At 41.1% G+C, this 19,871-nt stretch overlaps 1 protein-coding gene across 1 annotated transcript in view; it reads left to right on the top strand.

Moving 5' to 3' along the window:
• LOC122792263 (thyroid hormone receptor-associated protein 3-like) overlaps positions 1–19,073 on the top strand; it is a 1,630,997-nt gene extending 1,611,924 nt beyond the window's left edge. Inside the window, exon 13 of the mRNA XM_044060013.1 lies at positions 16,456–19,073. Coding sequence (XP_043915948.1) covers positions 16,456–16,671 — 216 coding nt within the window. The 3' untranslated portion in view covers positions 16,672–19,073. The remainder of the gene's footprint in view (positions 1–16,455) is intronic.
• Positions 19,074–19,871: the final 798 nt, after the last annotated feature.

The following is a 19,871-nucleotide window of genomic DNA, read 5'->3' as shown; positions in this document are numbered from 1 at the left end:
AGAGGGTAATCCCAAAATGCAATGTGAACTTTATAAATGGGGTGGCTTGTATTAAGGGTAAAATTTACAGCTAGGTTGTCTGATTGAACCGTAGAGGTGGTGACATGTAGGTTGTTAGAAGAGGAGAGCAGTTGGTAAGGACAAAATCAAGAAGTTTTACACCCCTGATGAGGGTGGTGGACAGTTTGCACTAAGGAGCTGAGATTTGTAAAATCTGGGAAACTCTGGGCGTATATACAGTCGGTTGTACAGATATTCTGTTTGTTGGGGGGGGGGGGTTGTTGACCGTTTACCACCTATAAATATAATAGGTATCTGGCTTAATGGGTAGCTTTTCAAGTTGATTTGGACACTCCTTTTATTGTGAAGGTGACATAGAAGAAGAATTCTAGTTGGTGGTTTGCTTGAGATGCACAGTGGTGGATTTACCCATTGGGGGGGGCTGAAGGAGCTAAATCTCCTGCTTTAGCAGCTGACGTCTCAGCTGCTACCATTTTTGGCAGTACATTATATTTTTTAACCTTCCTCAGTGCTGCTTGACTTTTTTTTTTTTTTATAGCATGGCGGTTTGCCTTCTGGAATGTGGATTGTAGGGATCAGCTGACAAGGATTTGGAGACTGCATTCCTTGTCAGCTGATCCTGAGTAGCCAGTCTTATTACAGGTTCCAAGCTGCTAAGTCTCAGTGGGTTACAGTATGTCAGTAATGCCAGAATTCAGAGTTCCAAGCTTCTTATTGTTCATCATGTGTATTTTGATATAAAAGTGGTTATATTAATCTTTTAAGTGAATTAGTGTAACATTTAAAAATTGTCCCTTATTTTGGGTCCTTGTCCTATCATTGTTTTGTTTTTTACCCTTATTCTTGAGCACAGAAGTTGACAGCTGTGTGTAACTATGTGCATAAAAAAAGTTTCTTCAGCATCTTCCACCATGTCCTTTATGTTCAGCATGTGTCTTGACATAATGCCAGCAGTAAATTATGGTTTGTGGTATATTTGCTAGTGCTGAATTTTTTTTGCATCCTTGTGAGAAGGGTAATGAGATAACTGGGACTAGAGATTTTTGATCATGGTCTTGAACTTCAGTTTGTTTCGGTTGTTAGGCTATATTCATATCACCCAGGATAATCTTTTGTTTTGTAGATAAACTGGTGAAGAATAAGTCTCTGATCTGTCTTGGCTTGTTTAGGAGGAATAATGATTACGATTATACAGGGATGCTTAACTTTGCTCCCTTTGCTGGATTTAACTGTTTATTATAAACAGAGAGGCTTTGATGAAGTCAAAGCAGTTGTTTCTAGTGCTTTTAGGGTATGTGGTTTGAGTGATTAAGTAGGTATAACTTCCTTTGTGGGATGAATGTTGTCATAGAGGTCATTAAAAGTATTTTTAACACTCTCACATGCTGATAGTTTCTGTAAGAGAACCACATAAACTGTGTTGAGGACAGAACATAATATGGATTGTTGAGGAGTCACAACTTGAAAACCTTTAACAGATCAAACTACATGCAAGAATAGCAAGAGTTTAGTCATAGTGAGAGTATCTATCGAGGCTTCAGGCACTCATATCAGCAACTAATGTAGCCACTATTTCAGTATGTTTATGTATTCATCCAGTCTTGAAGTAGGTATTACCATGTGGCAGAGGTTTCTCTGTATGAGATCTGAATCAGGTTTCACTGATGCAATATGTGTGAGTTGAATTAATCAGCTTAATAGTGAAATTCTAAAATGCTGTTTATAATGTTGGTATTAAGGTGGATGATAATCTGTGAATGTTCAAAAGTCCACTGATCATAAAGAGGTTGCTTCTTTTAGGCAAATGTTTGAGTCCTTTGGCTTCCATATGTGTACTGTGACTCTGAAGAAGTAATTTAACCAGTAATTGCTTCAAGGTCACCCCTAAAAATGGAAACTTGTGTCTAGTGAACATATCCAGTTACAAATAGATAAAGAAAAACAGATCCAGGATTCCGAAAAATATTTACATTGCAGAGACAATTAATGGCAACAGTGTGGATGGTGGGGTTATTTTCCAGTTGTATAATGTTTTTTTTTCCTTTTCAAAAAAATAATTTCAGGTTATTAAACATTTCCTTTAATACTTGATAATAGCAAGATGCTCTGTTGACCTACTGCAGAGTCTGCAGAAAATAAATCTTACAGTGTAAATTTATCAGCTTATTTTGTGTAATTTTCACCATTTTCTTTCATTTTTATCCTACTCAACATCAGGGAGTGTATAGAATGCGACTTTTTTTGGAGGGGGGGGTTGGAGTCGGGAAACTGGCAGCATTCTCAGGTAAGGTTCATGTGTCCTTGTAAACATTTGTCTTCCCAGTGTATTAAGGAAAATTGCCTTTGTCAGATTTGAACATTAAACTGTGGACACTACTTATAATTTCCTTGAAAGTAAATAAGTCTGGATTTCTTTTGTAAGTCACAGTTTTTGTCTATGCCGTCACTGGACCAAATAATTTTAAAAAGTTCTAAAGTGTACCTCATACCCCTGACTTAATCTAGTTATTTCCTCAATAGTTACAGGACAGTTGTATCTAAATAAGAGGAGGAAAAGCTGAGGACTAAGACAGAGTGTGAGAAATCAAGAGAAATAAATTCAGATGGTATGAGAAAACCAGGATGAGGGAAGGGGGAAATGGGGAATAAATGAGCAAACCAATCAAGAACTATTACCGTGGGCTAAACTTGATACATTGTGTTATAGACTCCTCTTAGGTCCTCAATGTTTGTTTAAATTTTGCTCGTTTTTTTTGCAGTTCAGCTTTTGCTGATTCTTATGTACATTTCTAAATGCAGTAGCACCTCCATAGTTGACCATCTCCCTACATTGACCACCTTCTTAGGTTGACCTAGTTTTCATAGACCGGACATGCACCACATGTACTCAGTGGAAGACTGACCTCTGTATATTGACCATCTCTGTAAGTTGTATTTTGACCACTTGGACTGTGACACACAATATTAATTTACCCTCTATAACTTGACCAGTTAAGTCCACTCTACACCAAGGGGTAGAAGGTGTGGGCTTTGCCCCTTAGTTTTTGTATTTTTTCTTTAGTATAAGTTCTTTTTTCTTGTTTTATTATTACCACGTGTTGGATTAGGCCTAATGTCCTAGTGTTTATTGCGTTGCTGAAGATTATTTCAGTGTGAAGGACGGTTCTGAATTGTAGGTACATCCTACAATTACTGAAAAATTTTACAGTTAATGGAGACATGATGGCCCAGAGGAAAGAACTGAAAGAGTTGACATTGAAGGAATAGGTTGATAATGTACATTTTCTGGAAAGAAGCAGCCAAAGAAAGATGGAACATTTTGGTGTTAGCAAGGCCACAGTTAGCAACATCCAAAAACGTAAACATAAGTACTTTGATAGATATGGAAAAGAAAGTGGAGACCTACAGTGGAAAAGGAGGAAAACTTCCCTCGATGAAGTCAGTAAAGCCACATTAATCTGGTTCGAACAAATAAGTGCAGTTCACACCCAAATCTCTGGGCCGATAATCCAAGAAGTTGCTAAAAAATTCACACAGGAATTTGGGATGGCAGATTTCCAAGCATCAGGTGATTGCCTCGAGATCTCCCAGAAAGTCATGTGTGGTGAATCCAATGAAGTTCCAGGAGAAGTTGTGGAAGAGTTCATCGAAAAGTTCCCGGACTTCACCAGAGGCTTCGAAGATGACACCATCTTTAACACTGATGAGTGCGGACTCATTTTCAAAGCGATGCCTGAGGAGCCTCATCATAAAGGATGACAACTGTAAGAGCAGAAAACTTTCAAAAGAACATTTCACAGTTCTGCTGTGCACTAGCTGAATCAGAGAGAAACAAAAGCTCTTGGTGACTGGTAAATCTGCAAAGCCACGCGCATTCACGAACATGAAGCCCGAAGACCTCCCAGGCACTTGGAGATCAAACAAATGTGCAAGAATGACTGGTGCCATGTTTGAGGAGTGGGTAAGGGGTATTGACTGAGAAATGAAGAAGAAACTGTGTATTCTACTGACAGTAGATAACTATCCTTGCCACCCGCAAGTGAATCATCTTACAAACATGACGCTGACATTTCTGCCTCCAAACATGACCTCAGAAATCCAACCTCTTGACCAAGGTATCATCAAAACATTTAAAATGCACTACCTATCCCAGCTCCTACAGTGGGTGATTACTAAAACACAAACTTGTGGTCTGCTTGTGGAAGTAACTTCATCCACTGCATCAGTTAACGCTCTGGATGTTGTCCTCTGGATCAGTTCTGCTTGGAATAAAGTTCAGCCAGAAATGATACAGAAGTGTTTTATGAAAGCTGGATTTGTCACAACCCAAGAGCATGGTGTTTTGGCCCCATCAGTCAGTCCACCTCCCATGGTAGAACTTGATGGAGTAGATTTTGAAGGTTTTGTTGCAATGGATGATGAGGTGACAACCTGTAATGAACCTGACCCAGAAGCAATTTCCAAGCGATATTGACTCGAAGTACAGCCCAGTGTAAAAGTGCATGAAGCAGCTGATGAAGTAGAAAAAGCACACGAGGATGACACAGAAATTGCAGAGACTCCAGAAGAAGAGGCTGTCAGGTATCTGATAATGCAGTTGAAGTCATTTGCTGACGAAAAATGCTCGGGTATGCTGAGTGGTGTAGCCAGCGTTGAGAGTGCTTTCTCCAGTTACCATTGTAATAAGAATATGAAACAGGCCAAGACTGACTCTTTTTTTCAGGAATAATGCTTAAACCATGAGAAAACAGTAAATGTATTGATTTTGTATGATACTGTATGTATGATTTTACTGTGTTTTGACTATGTATGATTTTGTATGATATTCTCTAATAAAGGCTGTACAAGAAAGTAAAGTACATGTACGTATCAGTACAGTAGGCCTAGTTTCTTATGTTGACCACCTTCGTATGTTAACCAGTTTGTTGCAGTCCTCGGGTGGTCAACTTACTGTGGTTTTGGATCCGTCACTGATGCATTGTGACCTCTGTAAAAAGTAGACTGGTGCCATACAAATTTTGATCAGAAAGTATAGGTCCTAATTTATATGAATATGTTCCTGCTGTTCACAGTGATCCTGTCTTTGTTCTGAAATCAAGTCTCAATAACTGCACAAATATTAGATGTCTTTATTTGTAAGGTAAGCCAGAAGGTTATATATTTTAATTTTTAAGCTCCCAGAATTTAGCAGAGCAATCCTGATGTTTGAACTGAAGATTTGTAAGTGGGTGTGCTGTTTAGTTTAGCATTGATTAAAAAATGTTTTGGGTAAGATAACATTCTATCCAGTAAGTGAAAGCCATATGTTGAGAGGTTCATGTCTCACCCTAACGAAGCAAGAGAATTTGTTGACAATCGGATTCCAGGCAGAAATACACTAGATCCCCTAGAATGACACCTGTTTACAAGCCAGTCCTTGTAGCCGGTTGTTTTTCTTTGAACTTGGATGTAATTCTAGAGGGAAGAATGCTGTTCAGAAGTATTGGTTTAGCTTCCTTGGAGACATAGGTAGTGAGTTAAATTGTGAATTGGTGCATCTTCCTTCAGGGTGGAGTACGTAAGCTCATTCACCTATACGTAGGCGGTGACAAGGTAATTTTAATATTCTAGTACCAGAGAGACAGTTGGCCATAACCCAGTCCTTATCCAGTCTGGTGAGTATGGCATTAGTGAGTCTGATAAATAAGTCACAACAAAGTCATAATTTGAAGCAGACCTGTGTGACTGTAGAGGTCAGACTCGCAGTCCTGGTAATTTCTTTGCAGAGGTTTGTGTACAAGGTGCACGTGTAGCTATGGATATTAAGGTAGCTCTTGATGCCGGAGGTCTTCTAGGTGGTTGTTTAGGAGGCTTAGGTAAAGGTATTTTGACAACTTCAGCATAAGTAAGTGTGCTGATATGCTGCTGTTCAGTCACAGTATTATAAGTAAAGAGCTGCATCTTCATTCTGACTAGGTAATTACATATCTCGTAGATTGAGATAAAAACACCTAGAAGTAAGGGGGTTGTCAGTAAACATAAGACACTTTCTCCAGTGCTTTAATAGATGTAGCACTGAACAGATTGCTGAGGTAAGAAGTAAGAGCAGCTCTATATTTATGATGATAGATGTTATGTTATTTGCATTTATGTTAGTGTACTGATGGGGTTAAATTACAATGCAGTTGTAGAGGACTGGTAGTAAAATAAAGTGCAGTGTTGTCCTACTGATGGGGGTTGATATAAAGTGCTATATTAGAAAGCTGGCATTAAAATACTGTAACTTAATATATCAGTGTGTGAGGTGGTAAGGGAGCAGTTAAAACCATTAGATAAGGAACTAGTTGATGACATTGTAAATAAAAGTTAATATGCTAGTTACTGTGATGGACAGGTGCTGTGGGTTCTAACTCCCACACTGTCATCAGTATCTGAATATGGCACAAAGTCAGCAGTATGGTGTTTGACCCCCCCCCCCCCAATGGTACTTATTAAAATACAAAAGGCAGCTGGACTTCAAGGTATACTTTAAATGTGCACATTTGTTGTGGATAATAGCCAGTTCCATACCTCTGAACCTCTTAAAGCAAGAAATCTGGACAAAGCCATTAATAAAAGTGGGACAAAGGCCCAAAAATAGGAACACTTTTTAAATATTGCGCTAACAAACTTAGACGTTGATAGAATAACAGGTTTTGCGTTAGCATGGATTTTCTGAAGGATATGAAGTCTGAAACTCAAATGCCTGTCATTATTTTCTAACTTCAGTCTTTAATGATCTGCTACTAATTTGCCCAAAAAAAATCACAGTTTTATGAAAAATGGACCAAATATTTGAGGCAGTAATCTGGACATTCTGAGAAAATCTATACAGTTGAGAGGTATGGCCCAGGTCCTGCAGCACCCAGCTGAGCTCCACACTGACCAGCTGTAGATCAGACTTATAATCACTGAGTGCAGTATTTCACTCTTCTCATTTTGAGCCTGATGCCTGTCAGCGCAACCTTACCAGCATTATTTGAAGCTTGACCAGAATTATGTTTTGCAGACATGCACACGTACTTACTCACATGCACACACTCACGTTTTCAGAATGTAGGGTAGGTTGTGACTTTTCAGTACCAACTCAATCTTCCCAGGCTTTAGGGTGCCATGTTACCAGTTAGTCAAATCTAATCAAACAAAACTACACCTTATTGTTTACCCTTAAAATAAGCCAGACTTTAAATATTTAATGGTAGCAAATTCCTGTAAGAACGCATCATTCTACGGGAGTATACCAAACAGCTTGAACACAGGTAAAACATAATTCATTAGAAATGAGCAAACCATCATCCACAAGTATTTTCAGTTAAATAATGACATTTCTTTACATGAGATAGGTTAATGTAGTTCTTTTTTCATTTAATATACAAACAGTAAAAGGTTGCAGCTAAAACTGAATGTAAACCATTCAAGGCAGTAGAAGATGGTTAGGAAATATCTGTTGGGAGAAGGACCCTCCTAAGATAATTGTGGTGATCCAGTTTTGGCTTGGGCCTCAGTGATTTTCCCTTACTTTGAAAATGAATAAGGGATGTTAAGTTGTCCATCTCGCCTTCATTCTTGCTGGATGGGTTCGGAGCCGACCTCTGCTCCGACTCGGCCACTCTAAAAGCTCGAGAGTTGGTTCCACCGGCTCGAGGCTCCCCTTATATCCCACAATGCTAGGCGGTAATACCTCAGATCTCGTTTGCCGCTACAGCGATCGAGGTGTGTTGCTTCAACCGGCTTCAGGTTAGTGTAGAAAATAGTTTAAAAGTTTAACTAAATCCCCTTTAAATTAGTTTTTTGTTCAGTATCCCCTTACTTTTAAAGGATTTTTATCCCTTCCTCCATGCTCTTCGCCCTTTTTACCACAAGAACTTATATGTTCTTCCCTTAGGCCTTCGGGCCCTCCATTCCCCCTTGGAGTGTATGTGTTTTTTGTAGGGACTGTTATAAATTTATAACTATCTAACTAAATTTATTTAGTTTAAATTAGTTTTATTTTAGTGTATAGTGTAATCGGTGTGTTTGTGCTTGTGTGTGATTACACTTGTTCCTTAAAATGTCTAAGGATTCGAAGGTCTCAGGCTTCAAGAAGTGTGACTCGTGCTGTCAGAAAATGTCTCTGACAGACGGTCACACTTCTTGTGTGTACTGCCTGGAACCTTTACACCTGCAGGACTCTTGGGCTGTATGCCATGGCTTCAGCCCTAGAGTCCTGTAGGAAAGAAAAAATAAGCTCATCTTACGGGGCTTGCTTAAACCTGGGGTTCCCCCGTCTGTTTCTTCGGGCAAACCCTCTAAGGCTTCTAGGTCTTCGACTCCTGCATCTGAGTCGACACCTAAGGCGTCGAAGTCTGCTACTACATCGGCTCCGGCTGGAGCCGATGAGACTCGAGCTCTTATTTCTGTGGTTCCCTCGGCTCCGGCTGGAGCCGAGGTATTAGAAATCAGTCGGCTCCGATAAGACTATCGGAACCGAAATCTAGGAAGAGGTCTAGGTCACCGTCCCTTGGCTCCATTCATTCGGCTCCAGCATCTCCCTTGCTGTCTGAACGGAGCCATAGATCTCACTCCTCTAGGTCATCGAGACTGTCTGACCATGACCTTCAGAGGGTAGTGAGTCGACTTCTTAAGTCCGAGGCACTGGCCCAAATGCTTCAGAGCCCGACTCATCAGTCGATGCTTAATCCTATTCCTCAAAATGTTCCTCCTCCGACTCCTTTGAGTTCGGAGCCGGGGCGTTTTGGACCCGAGACTGTGGTAGCGTTGAAGCCGATACAGTTGTCTTCGGCACCGTCGTCGGCTCCGATTTCTTCCTTGGAAGAATCTCGGCGCCGGACTTCCCTCGTCAGCTCCGAGGGGGTGAGTGGCATCGGACCCTTGTCCGACCCCGCTCTCCCTCTCGGCGCTTCAGCGCTGGTGAGTTCGGCTCCGACATCGGCCTCGGAGCCATCACTGTCGGTGCCGAGGGAGGTTTTCAGCTTTTCGGAGCGGGGACCTCTGGCTCTGCCTGACAGGGGTGCTTTCGAGGTCATGCCGAGTGTGCTGGAACCCGGTTCAACTCCACAGTCTGCTCCGTCCGTCCCTCCCTCTTCGGTGCCTCGGGTAATGTCTACTCACTTCCTCATCCCAGACCGCAGAGAGTCAGCTCCTCAAGAATCCCCTGTGGGGATCTCATCCTCTTCCGAGGCCTCTCCTGAATTGGCAGGGGAGCCCCCTAGGAAGAGAAAGTGCAAGAGGAAGCACATAGACTCACCTGAGTCTGTCACCTCTGACACAGATTTAGAGGATTCTGAGGGTTCCCCCCCTTCTGAAGATGTCTCCTTTGCAGACATTCTGGAGATCTTGAAACAGAGGGCCTTAACCCTCCTGGAGGATGAATCTGTGTATCTTGAGGCGCTCGGCTCTCCTTTCCACCTCCTGGGTGTCCCCCCTGACCCCCCTTGCAGGTGGTCCTGACTCTGTGGACCCCACCCCCAGGAGACCTTCAAAGTTTATCACAGCACCAGCAGACAAGCAATTTCTGACTAAGGGAGTTTCTGTGGATGCTATGGTGGTAGCTGCTGCCACTAAGAAGGAACTAGCTGATCCTTCAGTGCCTGTCCATCCCCCTAACAAGGAATCTAGGTCTATGGACAGGTACAGGAAGCGGATGTTTTCGTCAGCGACCTTTTCAATGCGTTCGCTGAACTACCTCTGTCATTTCACTCATCTTCAAAGAGACTTGATCAAGGAAGCGAGAGAGATGTTAAAGGATCCTACAGCTGCGGGTTTTCAGGACAAGATGAACGCTCAGCTGGCTACCCTAAATTCTATAGCTAACTCCTCCATGCGCCTCCTTTCATATGCGGCTGATGGAGCGAGCAGAGCCGCAGGGACAGGTGTGGCTTTACGCCGGCATGCCTGGATGCGGCTATGCAATTTTGTGGACCCCTTTAAGACGTCTTTCACTAATTCCCCGTTTGATGGATCGTCCCTTTTTGGTCCTCAAGTGAAAGAAACCTTGACAAGGTGCGAGATGGATGGCAAAACTCTTTCTGCCGTCGGAGTCCGTTTTTCTACTCCTTCTAGGCCTTACCCCAAAGGCCAGAAAAGTGGAAAAATGTGGTTCCGCAAGCAATCTCAAGGGGCTTTGCCTGACGCACAGAGTCGGTTCCCCTCTAGAGGCAGAGGGGGGAACAATAATGGTAGACGTCGCCCTAGAGGCAGGGGTCCAGAACCAGGGCAATCGAGAAACCTTTTCCGATAAGCCCTTCCAGCATCCCTGAGGTGTTGCCCGACTGTCCACCTTCGGAGGCAGTCAGGGGAAGATTATCACTGTACCCAGAAGCCTGGCGATCCCTAACTCAAGACAAGTGGGTACAGTCCATCATTTCCGAAGGCTATTCCATTCCGTTCTTTCGCATTCCAAATCAGTCAAAAAAATCCCTTCCAGATGTTCCACCTGCTCAAAGGGATCAAGCAGCGTTAGAAATATCAAAGTTGCTTGCAAAAAGAGCCATTCAGCCAGTGCCAGCAGACCAGCAAGGATCTGGAATCTACTCCAAATTCTTTTTGGTTCCAAAGAAAACAGGGGACTGGAGACCCATTTTGGATCTCAGCATCTTGAACAAGTCTGTCAAGAAAACAAGATTTCGGATGGTCACGTTGCAATCCATCCTACCCCTATTGGGAAAGGAAAACTGGATGTGTTCTATAGACCTCCAGGATGCGTACTATCATATAAAAATGAACAGACGCTCCAGGAGATTCCTCTGCTTCAGGCTGGGAACCAGTCACTTTCAATTCAGAGCCCTGCCCTTTGGACTCACCACAGCCCCCCGGGTGTTTACCAAATGCATGGCAGTGGTGGCCTCTCACCTGAGACGTCAAGGATTCCAGGTGTTTCCATACTTAGACGACTGGCTCCTTACAGCTCCCACCAAGCATCTTCTACTACTTGCCAGAGACTACACTTTTCGCATATTTGAAGCTAGGTATCTCAATAAATTGCGAAAAGTCTGTTTTGTCGCCTTGTCGTGCTATTACCTTCATAGGCGCAAATCTAGACACAGTCAACATGTCTGCGACTCACAGACCAAAGGATAGCAGACATACACAAACTAGTCTCCCTTCTTTTCCACAGCAACAGAATCAAAGTCAGATTAGTCCTAAAAGTACTGGGGATTATGGCGGCTGCTATCCCTCTACTTCTGTTAGCCAGATTTCACATGAGAATCTTACAATGGATGCTCTTCACACAATGGTCATACCAACAACTTCCGATGTCCCACACCATTGTGATAACGCAAGCATGCAGGAATCATCTTCTTTGGTGGATTTCTTCCCCCCAGCTCTTCCTAGGAAGACCATTTGTCCCTCCCCCTCCGGTTGCTACTCTGACAACGGACGCCTCCCTGATCGGGTGGGGGGTGGGCATTATCAGGGCAGAACAGTCCAGGGCATATGGCAACCAGTCGAACGCCACTTGCATATAAATGTTCTAGAGATGAGAGCAGTGCTTTTAGCGTTGCAAGCCCTTCAAGACTCTTCCTTTGGGAACGATAGCAATTCAGACGGACAACATGTCTGTAGTGTGGTATATCAACAAACAAAGCGGAACCAGGTCCTACCCCCTATGTCGAGAAGCACTCAGACTGTGGCAATGGGCGATTTCTTCTCAGCGGTTTCTGATAGCAACGCACATCCCCGGAAAGTCCAATCTCATTGCGGACAAATTGAGCAGAGCTATTCTCATGCCTCACGAGTGGTCTCTGAAAAATTCAATCTTGGAGAAAATTTTTCTGAAGTGGGGCCAGCCTTGCTGCGACCTTTTTGCTACTCCCCAAAACAGCAAGTGCAAAGATTATTTCACCCTCTTTCCTCTACCAGGCCATCCCAGCAGGGACGCTCTAGTCCAAATTTGGCCCCGGGGACTTCTGTATGCATTTCCTCCCTTCCCACTAATTTCTCAAGTGATACAGAAAGCTATCGCTCAGAAGGCCTCATTGCCCCTTACTGGCCTCGACAGGTTTGGTTCCCTTTTCTACACCATTTTCTGTTGGAGCAACCCTGGCATCTGGACCTAGTTCCAGATCTTTTGATCCATCAGTCGGGTCAGTTACATCGCTCCCTTCCCTCTCTGAACCTCACTGCTTGGTTCCTCCAATTCCAACCTTAGCCAGGCTTCCTCAAATATCTCACTCAGTTCGAGATATTTTAATAGCTTCCCATAAATCTTCCACCTGGAAGATTTATCTTAGTAAGTGGAAACGTTTCTCCTATTGGGCTCAAGGAAGGGATATAGATCCTTTCACTGCTCCCATTCAAATGGTCCTTGATTTCTTAGCCGAACTATTCCACGCAGGTTCGTCTCCATCTACTCTTAAGGTTCAATTGTCAGCTATATCTAACTTTCATGTGGGCATCTCGGATTCTGCCATCATGTCTCACAAGCTTTGCAAAGCTTTCTTGAAGGGAGTTTTTCTTCTCAAGCCTCCTATGAGAAATCCTCCTCCTTCTTGGGACCTTAATTTAGTTCTCACATCTTTGATTCTTCCCCCTTTTGAACCTGCAGCTTCCTGTTCAATGAAATTGCTATCCTGGAAGACACTCTTTCTGGTAGCCATTACTTGACTAGAAGGGTCTCAGAGCTTCATGCACTCTGCAGTCGATCACCATATCTTTTGTTTCATAAGGATAGGGTATCCTTATGGACCAACCCATCTTTTTTGCCTAAAGTAGCCTCTGTGGCAAATCTAAATCAAAACATTGACCTTCCTGTGTTTTTTCCTAACTATTCTAACAGGTCTGAACAAAAATTACATTGGCTAGATGTTCATCGACAATTAAGGTATTATTTGGATAGGACCAAACAGACCAGAAAAGCTGACCAATTGTTTGTTTCTTATGCAGAAGGCAGAAAAGGCCTTCCAGTTTCAAAAGTATCACTCTCCAGATGGCTTACATCATTGATTTCCTTTGTGTATGAGATTAGACACCAGAAGTTACCTAACAGACCTAAGGCTCATTCTACTAGAGCTTTGGCTGCTTCTATAGCTTTCCAAGATAGGCTGCCTATTGATACGATTTGTGCAGCAGCTACATGGGCTACTCCTCACACCTTCATTTCTCATTATAAGTTGGATTTAGCTTCTAGACATAGAGCTAACTTTGGTTCCACTGTACTCAAGAGTCTGTTCCGATAGGCCACCCGGGACAAGGTGCTAGGGACGCGGTCCCATCCAGCAAGAATGAAGGCGAGATGGACAACTTAACATATAGAAGTTATGTTCTTACCATAACGTTCCATGTTAGTTGTCTTCTTCTTGCCTTCTTTCTTGCATCCCACCCTCCTTCCCCCTAGCCTGGACAGACCTAGAGGAGTTTGATTGTGACCTTTCTTCCTACCACCTCTATTGTATATATGTATATACTATACTATGTATATATTCCTTCATCAGGTTTTAGGTCACCTTCTTCCTGTCATTTTATAGAGGTGGGTTTCCCATTTCCAGTAGTTCTGGATTTCTTATTGGCTGGGCCTAGCTTACAAACGAGATCTGAGGTATTACCGCCTAGCATTGTGGGATATAAGGGGAGCCTCGAGCCGGTGGAACCAACTCTCGAGCTTTTAGAGTGTCCGAGTCGGAGCCGAGGTCGGCTCCGAACCCATCCAGCAAGAAAGAAGGCGAGAAGAAGACAACTAACATGGAACGTTATGGTAAGAACATAACTTCTATTTAATGCCACAAGCTTCCTCACAGAAAGGACTTAAGACAGGGGTTGTTTGATATACCTCAACTTTCACCTTCTTTAATTTAATGCCTGGCTGATAGAATTAATAATTTTTAGGCACCTTTTTTCTGAAGACATGCATGCAGTTATTAAAGGAGGCAAAAGAAACTTGCTGTTAGAAAACCATATGTAGATAAGTGGAAAAGATTTTCTAGTTGGTGCCATGGCAAGAACCACTCCTTTTTCAAGGCTTAGACTCCTTGTTACAATAATTATGTGAGTGATTTTACTCTGGCATTCCTTATTCTTCTATCAAGATTCACCTTTAGACCATTTTTGTCCATCTGCCCTTAGCCCCTCGCCCCACCCTTCTAACCTATCTCAAGTGAAACAGGTTTTGAAAGGGGTTTTACCTTTCCTTCAGCCTAGAAGGCAGATGGCTCCTTATTTGGGATCTTATTTTTGTACTGGAAAAAAACTTTACACTGTTTCCTTTTGAACCTGATTATAAAACTGTTTTGAATTATTTGGTAAATAATATTACTGATTGCTCAGACGTATACCAAATGAGTATCTGAGTTGCAAGCTGTTAAAGTTGTCCCTATCTTATCTTTCACAGAGATAGGGTAACACTGAGAACAGGTCCTTCCTATATACCTAAGGCTTTTAGAGTTTACACCAAGACAAGCAGTTCTTCATTTTTTCTTCCAGAACCAAAAATATGAGGGTAAGAGAATTTTGCACTCTTGATGTTCACAGGCAACTGTAATACTACAGTAGCAGAACAAAAAAATCTTCTGGACTTCTCATCAACTGTTTCCTGTGAAGGTAAGAAAAGGTACAATCCGTGACAAAACAGACAATTTCTAAATGGTTTCTCATTTTTTTGTGTTTTATCATTCTCACCATAACTAAGACAATTCTATGCAAAGTCAGGTCCAACTCTACCGAGGCTGTGCCGCCTTCTGTGGCTTTTTGGAAAGGAGTATGTTCTAGAATACTAGAAACAGCAGCTTGGTCATGTGTGAAAACCTTTACCAAGCACTACAAACTAAATTCCTTTGATAGGTTTAGAGAAGGCTTTGCGAAGACTATTCTCCAGGAGCTTCTGTACTCTGATCCTTTTTCCTCCTCCCTTTCTTTCTAAGCTTTGGTATTCTTTCCATATCACTTAGGCTACTGTAACAATGCTGTAATAATGGACATTGTACAATTATGTAAGCAAATTGCCTCAACTGTATATGTTCGAATAGGTCACTGTTGCAGTACCTGTTCTTTCCATACCCCCGCCTTTTTTTGTCATTTTTATGCCAGGGTGTAAGATTTTTTATTATTATTCCTGTCTGGCAGGGTTCTAGCCTCTTGTCTTCTGAGGTTTGAAAACTCTGAAGTTTTGGAGTCCTAGCTACAGATTTTATACTGCTCTTCTCAAGCTGTATAGTAGCTTTGGTATGTGGAAGGTGCCCTAAAGCCTTAGAAGATGGCCAGCTGATCTACTCCTTGGCAGGATGTCCCATGTAGCTTAGACTTCTGCTATAGTGATGTTTTCAAAGATCTGCTATTACGGTAACTTTACTTACACAACTGTACTTTCTAATATAAAGCCAGACAGTTCATGACTGACTGTACTAAAGTCTCACCGCTTGGGACTTACCTACTTTTGGGCTTATTCTGTGTTTACCAGCTTACAGTGAGCTCAGCTGTCTGAATTTGCTCAGACCACTCCACTAAAATATATCACTGCACTTCCCTGAGATCCTTGGAATGGCTCAGAATTAGAAAAATTGTAACAGTCTCTCGCTTAAAGATGACCACAACTGTCTTTAACACTTTGGGCAAATGTCATAAGGCTCTTGCTGTCCAGTTTAATGTCATACTCATCATGAAGTCTTCTGTCATGGACATATTTGTAACCCAAACCCCACCCTCTTTAACAAAGAGTTTAGAGTTGCTAATTTTACAAGTAGTTTCAAAACAGAGGAATTGCCTCTTTAAGGCAGTCGGGAAACCACCCTGAGGCTTCCCTTAAGAATGGCACATTTTGGGCATCTATATGCTTATTAGGCCCTGTAAGGTGTATTATTCAGGACAATTGTTTTTTTTCCTAATTAGATAGCAATTCAGACCAAGTAACAACAAAATCCAGAGACGCATCATCTCACTTTGTCAGTTTTTACAAAAATTACATTTATAGTGTTACTGGCTTTATTTTTCTTGGAAAAAAGTTGTATTACATTTCATCTTTGTTCTGTATTTAATAACTAAAGCTGTATTATTTTAACCTGTCATAATGTGAACAATCTACTGTGCATTTTTTTATAAATACTAAGCATACATTGTTTTTGTTTGTTTTTTTCAAGTTTATTTATTTAGAAAGCAATGTTACTCATTGCTCAGACTTTGTACCGAATGTATTTGCGAGTGTTCTGTTTAAGTGGTTGTGTATGTAACATCTAGAACATTTTTCCCTCTGCCGCTGATGAAAATTTCTCTTCAGTCGTAACCTTCCTAGTTTATAAATGGAAATAACCTGTGCTTGGAAGTACGATGCGAGAGGCAGAAAACCTAAAAGGAAAAAAAATAACCATTACTGTAGTTTCATTGCATTCCACTGCTCATGAAAGTAGTGATCCAGTGATAATGCATTTGGGATAGTGTTGTTGTGATTTGTTACTACTAAACTTAATGGTATTTTTTTTCCCTCTTCAGCATGATGACCGAGAAGGGGAAGGGGAAGACAAGTGGATCGCTCGAGGCAGGGGAAGAAGCTCTTTCATGCGAGGAAGAGGGCGCTTTATTTACAAGAAGACTACCACTAGTCCTAAGTGGACACATGACAAATACAAAGGCAGTGGAGAAGAAGGAGAGCTTGAAGATGATGATGACAGTGAAGGAGATGATAAAGATGAGAAAAAAAATGAATAATATGGAGTGTAACAGTTGGCAGCTGTATAGACCAAGATCAGCAGTATGACAGTAGCATTGTCTAATAATTTTGCTACTGAGTTGTGACTGAAAAGATCACTGTATCAGTAACCTGGGACTAAATGTGCAAGGAGGAACTTTTTGTACAGAATAAGATTCTGTTTCTTTATCAACTTTTCCTAGAGGAAAAAAAAAGACTAGTGTAATTTCTCTGAAACTCAGCCTTTTAGTATATGCCATTGCTATTTTTATATCCAAACTTGTGCAGTTCTGATGGTACAAGTGAAAAAGATATACATGGTCATGTGAACTTGTTTGGACCACTTCTGCTTCACCATAAACTTTTGGAGCTCTTATGCTACTCTGGATTTTACTGTGAAAATTTTGGCCTCTACATTTTGTCTACACTGCCTAATTTTGTAGTAGGATTTGATGGAAGCAGTGGGTATTTTTTATTTAATGTTCGAAAGGCTAAAGTTTGGCCTTGTCTTTTGATTGTCATGTTTCCTTCTTCCCAGCAGCACCACTGCAGTGAATTGGCAAAGTTAGGCAACACATTTGATTCCAAGGAATCATTTTGGGAGTTGTAACATGTTTTCTTAGTGTATGGAGCCAGGCAAGCATGGACAATATTTTTTTTTAAGTTAATGCAGCTTTCTCTTTCATGAAGGTATTCGTTTGACGTGATGCAGATATTTTTAGGTATGTTGTGTTTGACAGCTCGGTAGAAGAGTGTAGGTATATACTTGCTGAAAACCTACTAAAATGTGTACATATACCACTATACATTTTCTTATTTTTAGCATTTTAGTTTTCTGCATCTGTAATATGGGCAGCTGTCCTGGGATATTAGCCTGTCATTTGCAAAAAATGTTCCATACCAAAGAGTTAATAGGAACTCTTATGGGAGACTTTAGTTTGCAAGACATCAGTAGCTAAAAACAATTCTGTTTGGCTAATAAAAATGCCTGTGCCATTGATTGTTTCTGCAGTGCCCCTCTTCATATTACATGTGAATGAGGAATGCCACTAGCAGTTAGCTGTTCTCCTCTAACTTTAGGTGTTGGACTGCTGATTATATTTGATGGCATCCATGGACTGCAGCATTATTGCTCGTCTCAAAGTATCAAGCTAGGGCACTCGACATGCAGTATAAAGGACAACACAGTGAAAGGAATGATTAGTACTCCTTTAAAGAAAGAAACATATTGAAAAGTTATTAAGCATATTATTATGCTGAGTTATTATTTTTATGTAGTTTAATGAAACAGTTTTGCCTTCAAAAAGTTTTCTTATGCTTCCAAACACAAAGCTATACAAAGGAAAAGCTAGTGTGAGCATATTGAAAGAAAAATTCTGATTGTTTTCAACTACTTTTCATAAGGGTATTAAACATCAGTGCAAGCACGTGACTTTTTCCTGTTGCCAGGAAGACCACCTGAGTTTGGCTTTAGCTGTGTTCTCCCTCACCCCTACCCCACCACTATCACCACTGTAGGAGAAGGTGTCTGAGGACCATACATTTCTGCAGTGGCTGTGGCTGCTTTGCTAAGGCTTGTATGTTAGGCAGGACAAAACAGGCTGCCAGAGAAAGTTTACTGGTAGTGGCGGAGAAAGAACAAAAGTTGGTATGTTGGCACTGTAGCTTCTGGAAGTGTCAGATTTGACCTTTTCATACCATTCATTCTGTTTCATTCATGGTTGCCATCTCACCATGTTCTTGGCACCTTTGGTGCAGCCACTATGGAGTTCTCTCTTATGAGAGTAGTTTATCAAAAGGGTATGTTTTCATTTTCTGTCTGGTCAATAGCATGACATAATACAGTTGGCAGATGACTATAAGAAGTTATAAATATATCCAGTAAAACATGACTGACTAGGACTTGTAGTGTACTTTTCTGACACAGGTGCCCAAAGAAGGTAGCCTTTCTGCTGTTACTGTAAATACCATTTTTTTTTTAAACATAGTATGGGAAGTTAATATCTGTACTTGAATGTAAGAGATACAAGTTCTAGCAGAGGGATACTGATTGCTAGAAATCTCTCTAATAATATACATCTTAGACTGATAACTTCCACTGTAATTTTTGTGGCACAGATACCCAGGTAGCCCTTCTACTGTAAATACCATGGGATTTTTTACACAGTATGGGAAGTTATAACTGTACATAGATTTATGAGATTCAAGCACTAAATATTTTAAGTTAATGGGAACATTGCATTTGTGTTTTGCTATGTTTATAATTGGATGAAGATAAATTTAAGTTTGAAAGATTGTTGGAGCAAGTCAGTTGGTCAAATAAAAAAAAAATCAATTTTTACATGATGCCATACTAAATTTGATGTTCCTTCCAAGGTCGGATTGCAGATGTATTTTAAGTAAAAGTGCTGCACATTTTAAATGGCCATTGTGTTCTTTTTCCACTTATGCTGTATATGTTGTAACATATGATTACTTACTTGAAAAGTTAAGGTTTGGATTGTGTAGCTTTGATTCCTGGTTGTTGAGGAATAATGACAATTTGACTTGGTATGTATACTTATTCTGTTCACATAAAGTCAGCCTTGATTGCTGGTCGCCATTTCTGGTAAGAAATGCAACTCAGATTCTTCAAGTACAGTAAGATCTGAAGAAGCAGCCAAGAAAGAAACAGAATGTTAAGGCACATTTTAGTGGCAGCCATGCATGGCATGAATGCATTTTCATTTCATGTAGTTAAACTGAGACAGACTTCATTTGACTCCTCTTGTAGTTTCTTCAGACATGTGAGAAACAGCGTGCATATCATAGACGTGGGTTTATACTTCACTAGCAGCTACCTTGCTAAGGATTGTATGTGTAGTTTGCAGAAGGAATGCAGAAAAGTAGGTTACAAGATACAATTCACTAGTAGTGAGTCATGTGGCAGAGTTAATTTTTAAATTCCTGGTGTTTGAAGAGCTGTCAGCAAATCTAACATATAATTTATGTTCCAGTATGAGTGCATAGTCCATGCAAGATGTAGCATGGCTACCTTCATTTGTTTTCTCAGTGTCCTCAGATTCACTGTTGGTGTAGTTAAGATCAGCAGTGCATCCTGTGGGTGTATGGTTAATAGTCAAACAGCATATTCATCAAACAGCTGTTCTAATACTAAATGTCGAAACTTCTGTTAATAGAATGGCCATATCATCGTAACGATTTTAATTGAATGATGATA

This window comes from Protopterus annectens, chromosome 1.part2 (genome assembly GCF_019279795.1).
Source record: "Protopterus annectens isolate FY-2018-M chromosome 1.part2, PAN1.0, whole genome shotgun sequence".
Lineage (NCBI taxonomy): Eukaryota > Metazoa > Chordata > Ceratodontiformes > Protopteridae > Protopterus > Protopterus annectens.
Note: the sequence above shows the minus strand (reverse complement) of the source record. Positions and strands in the feature narration are given on the sequence as shown.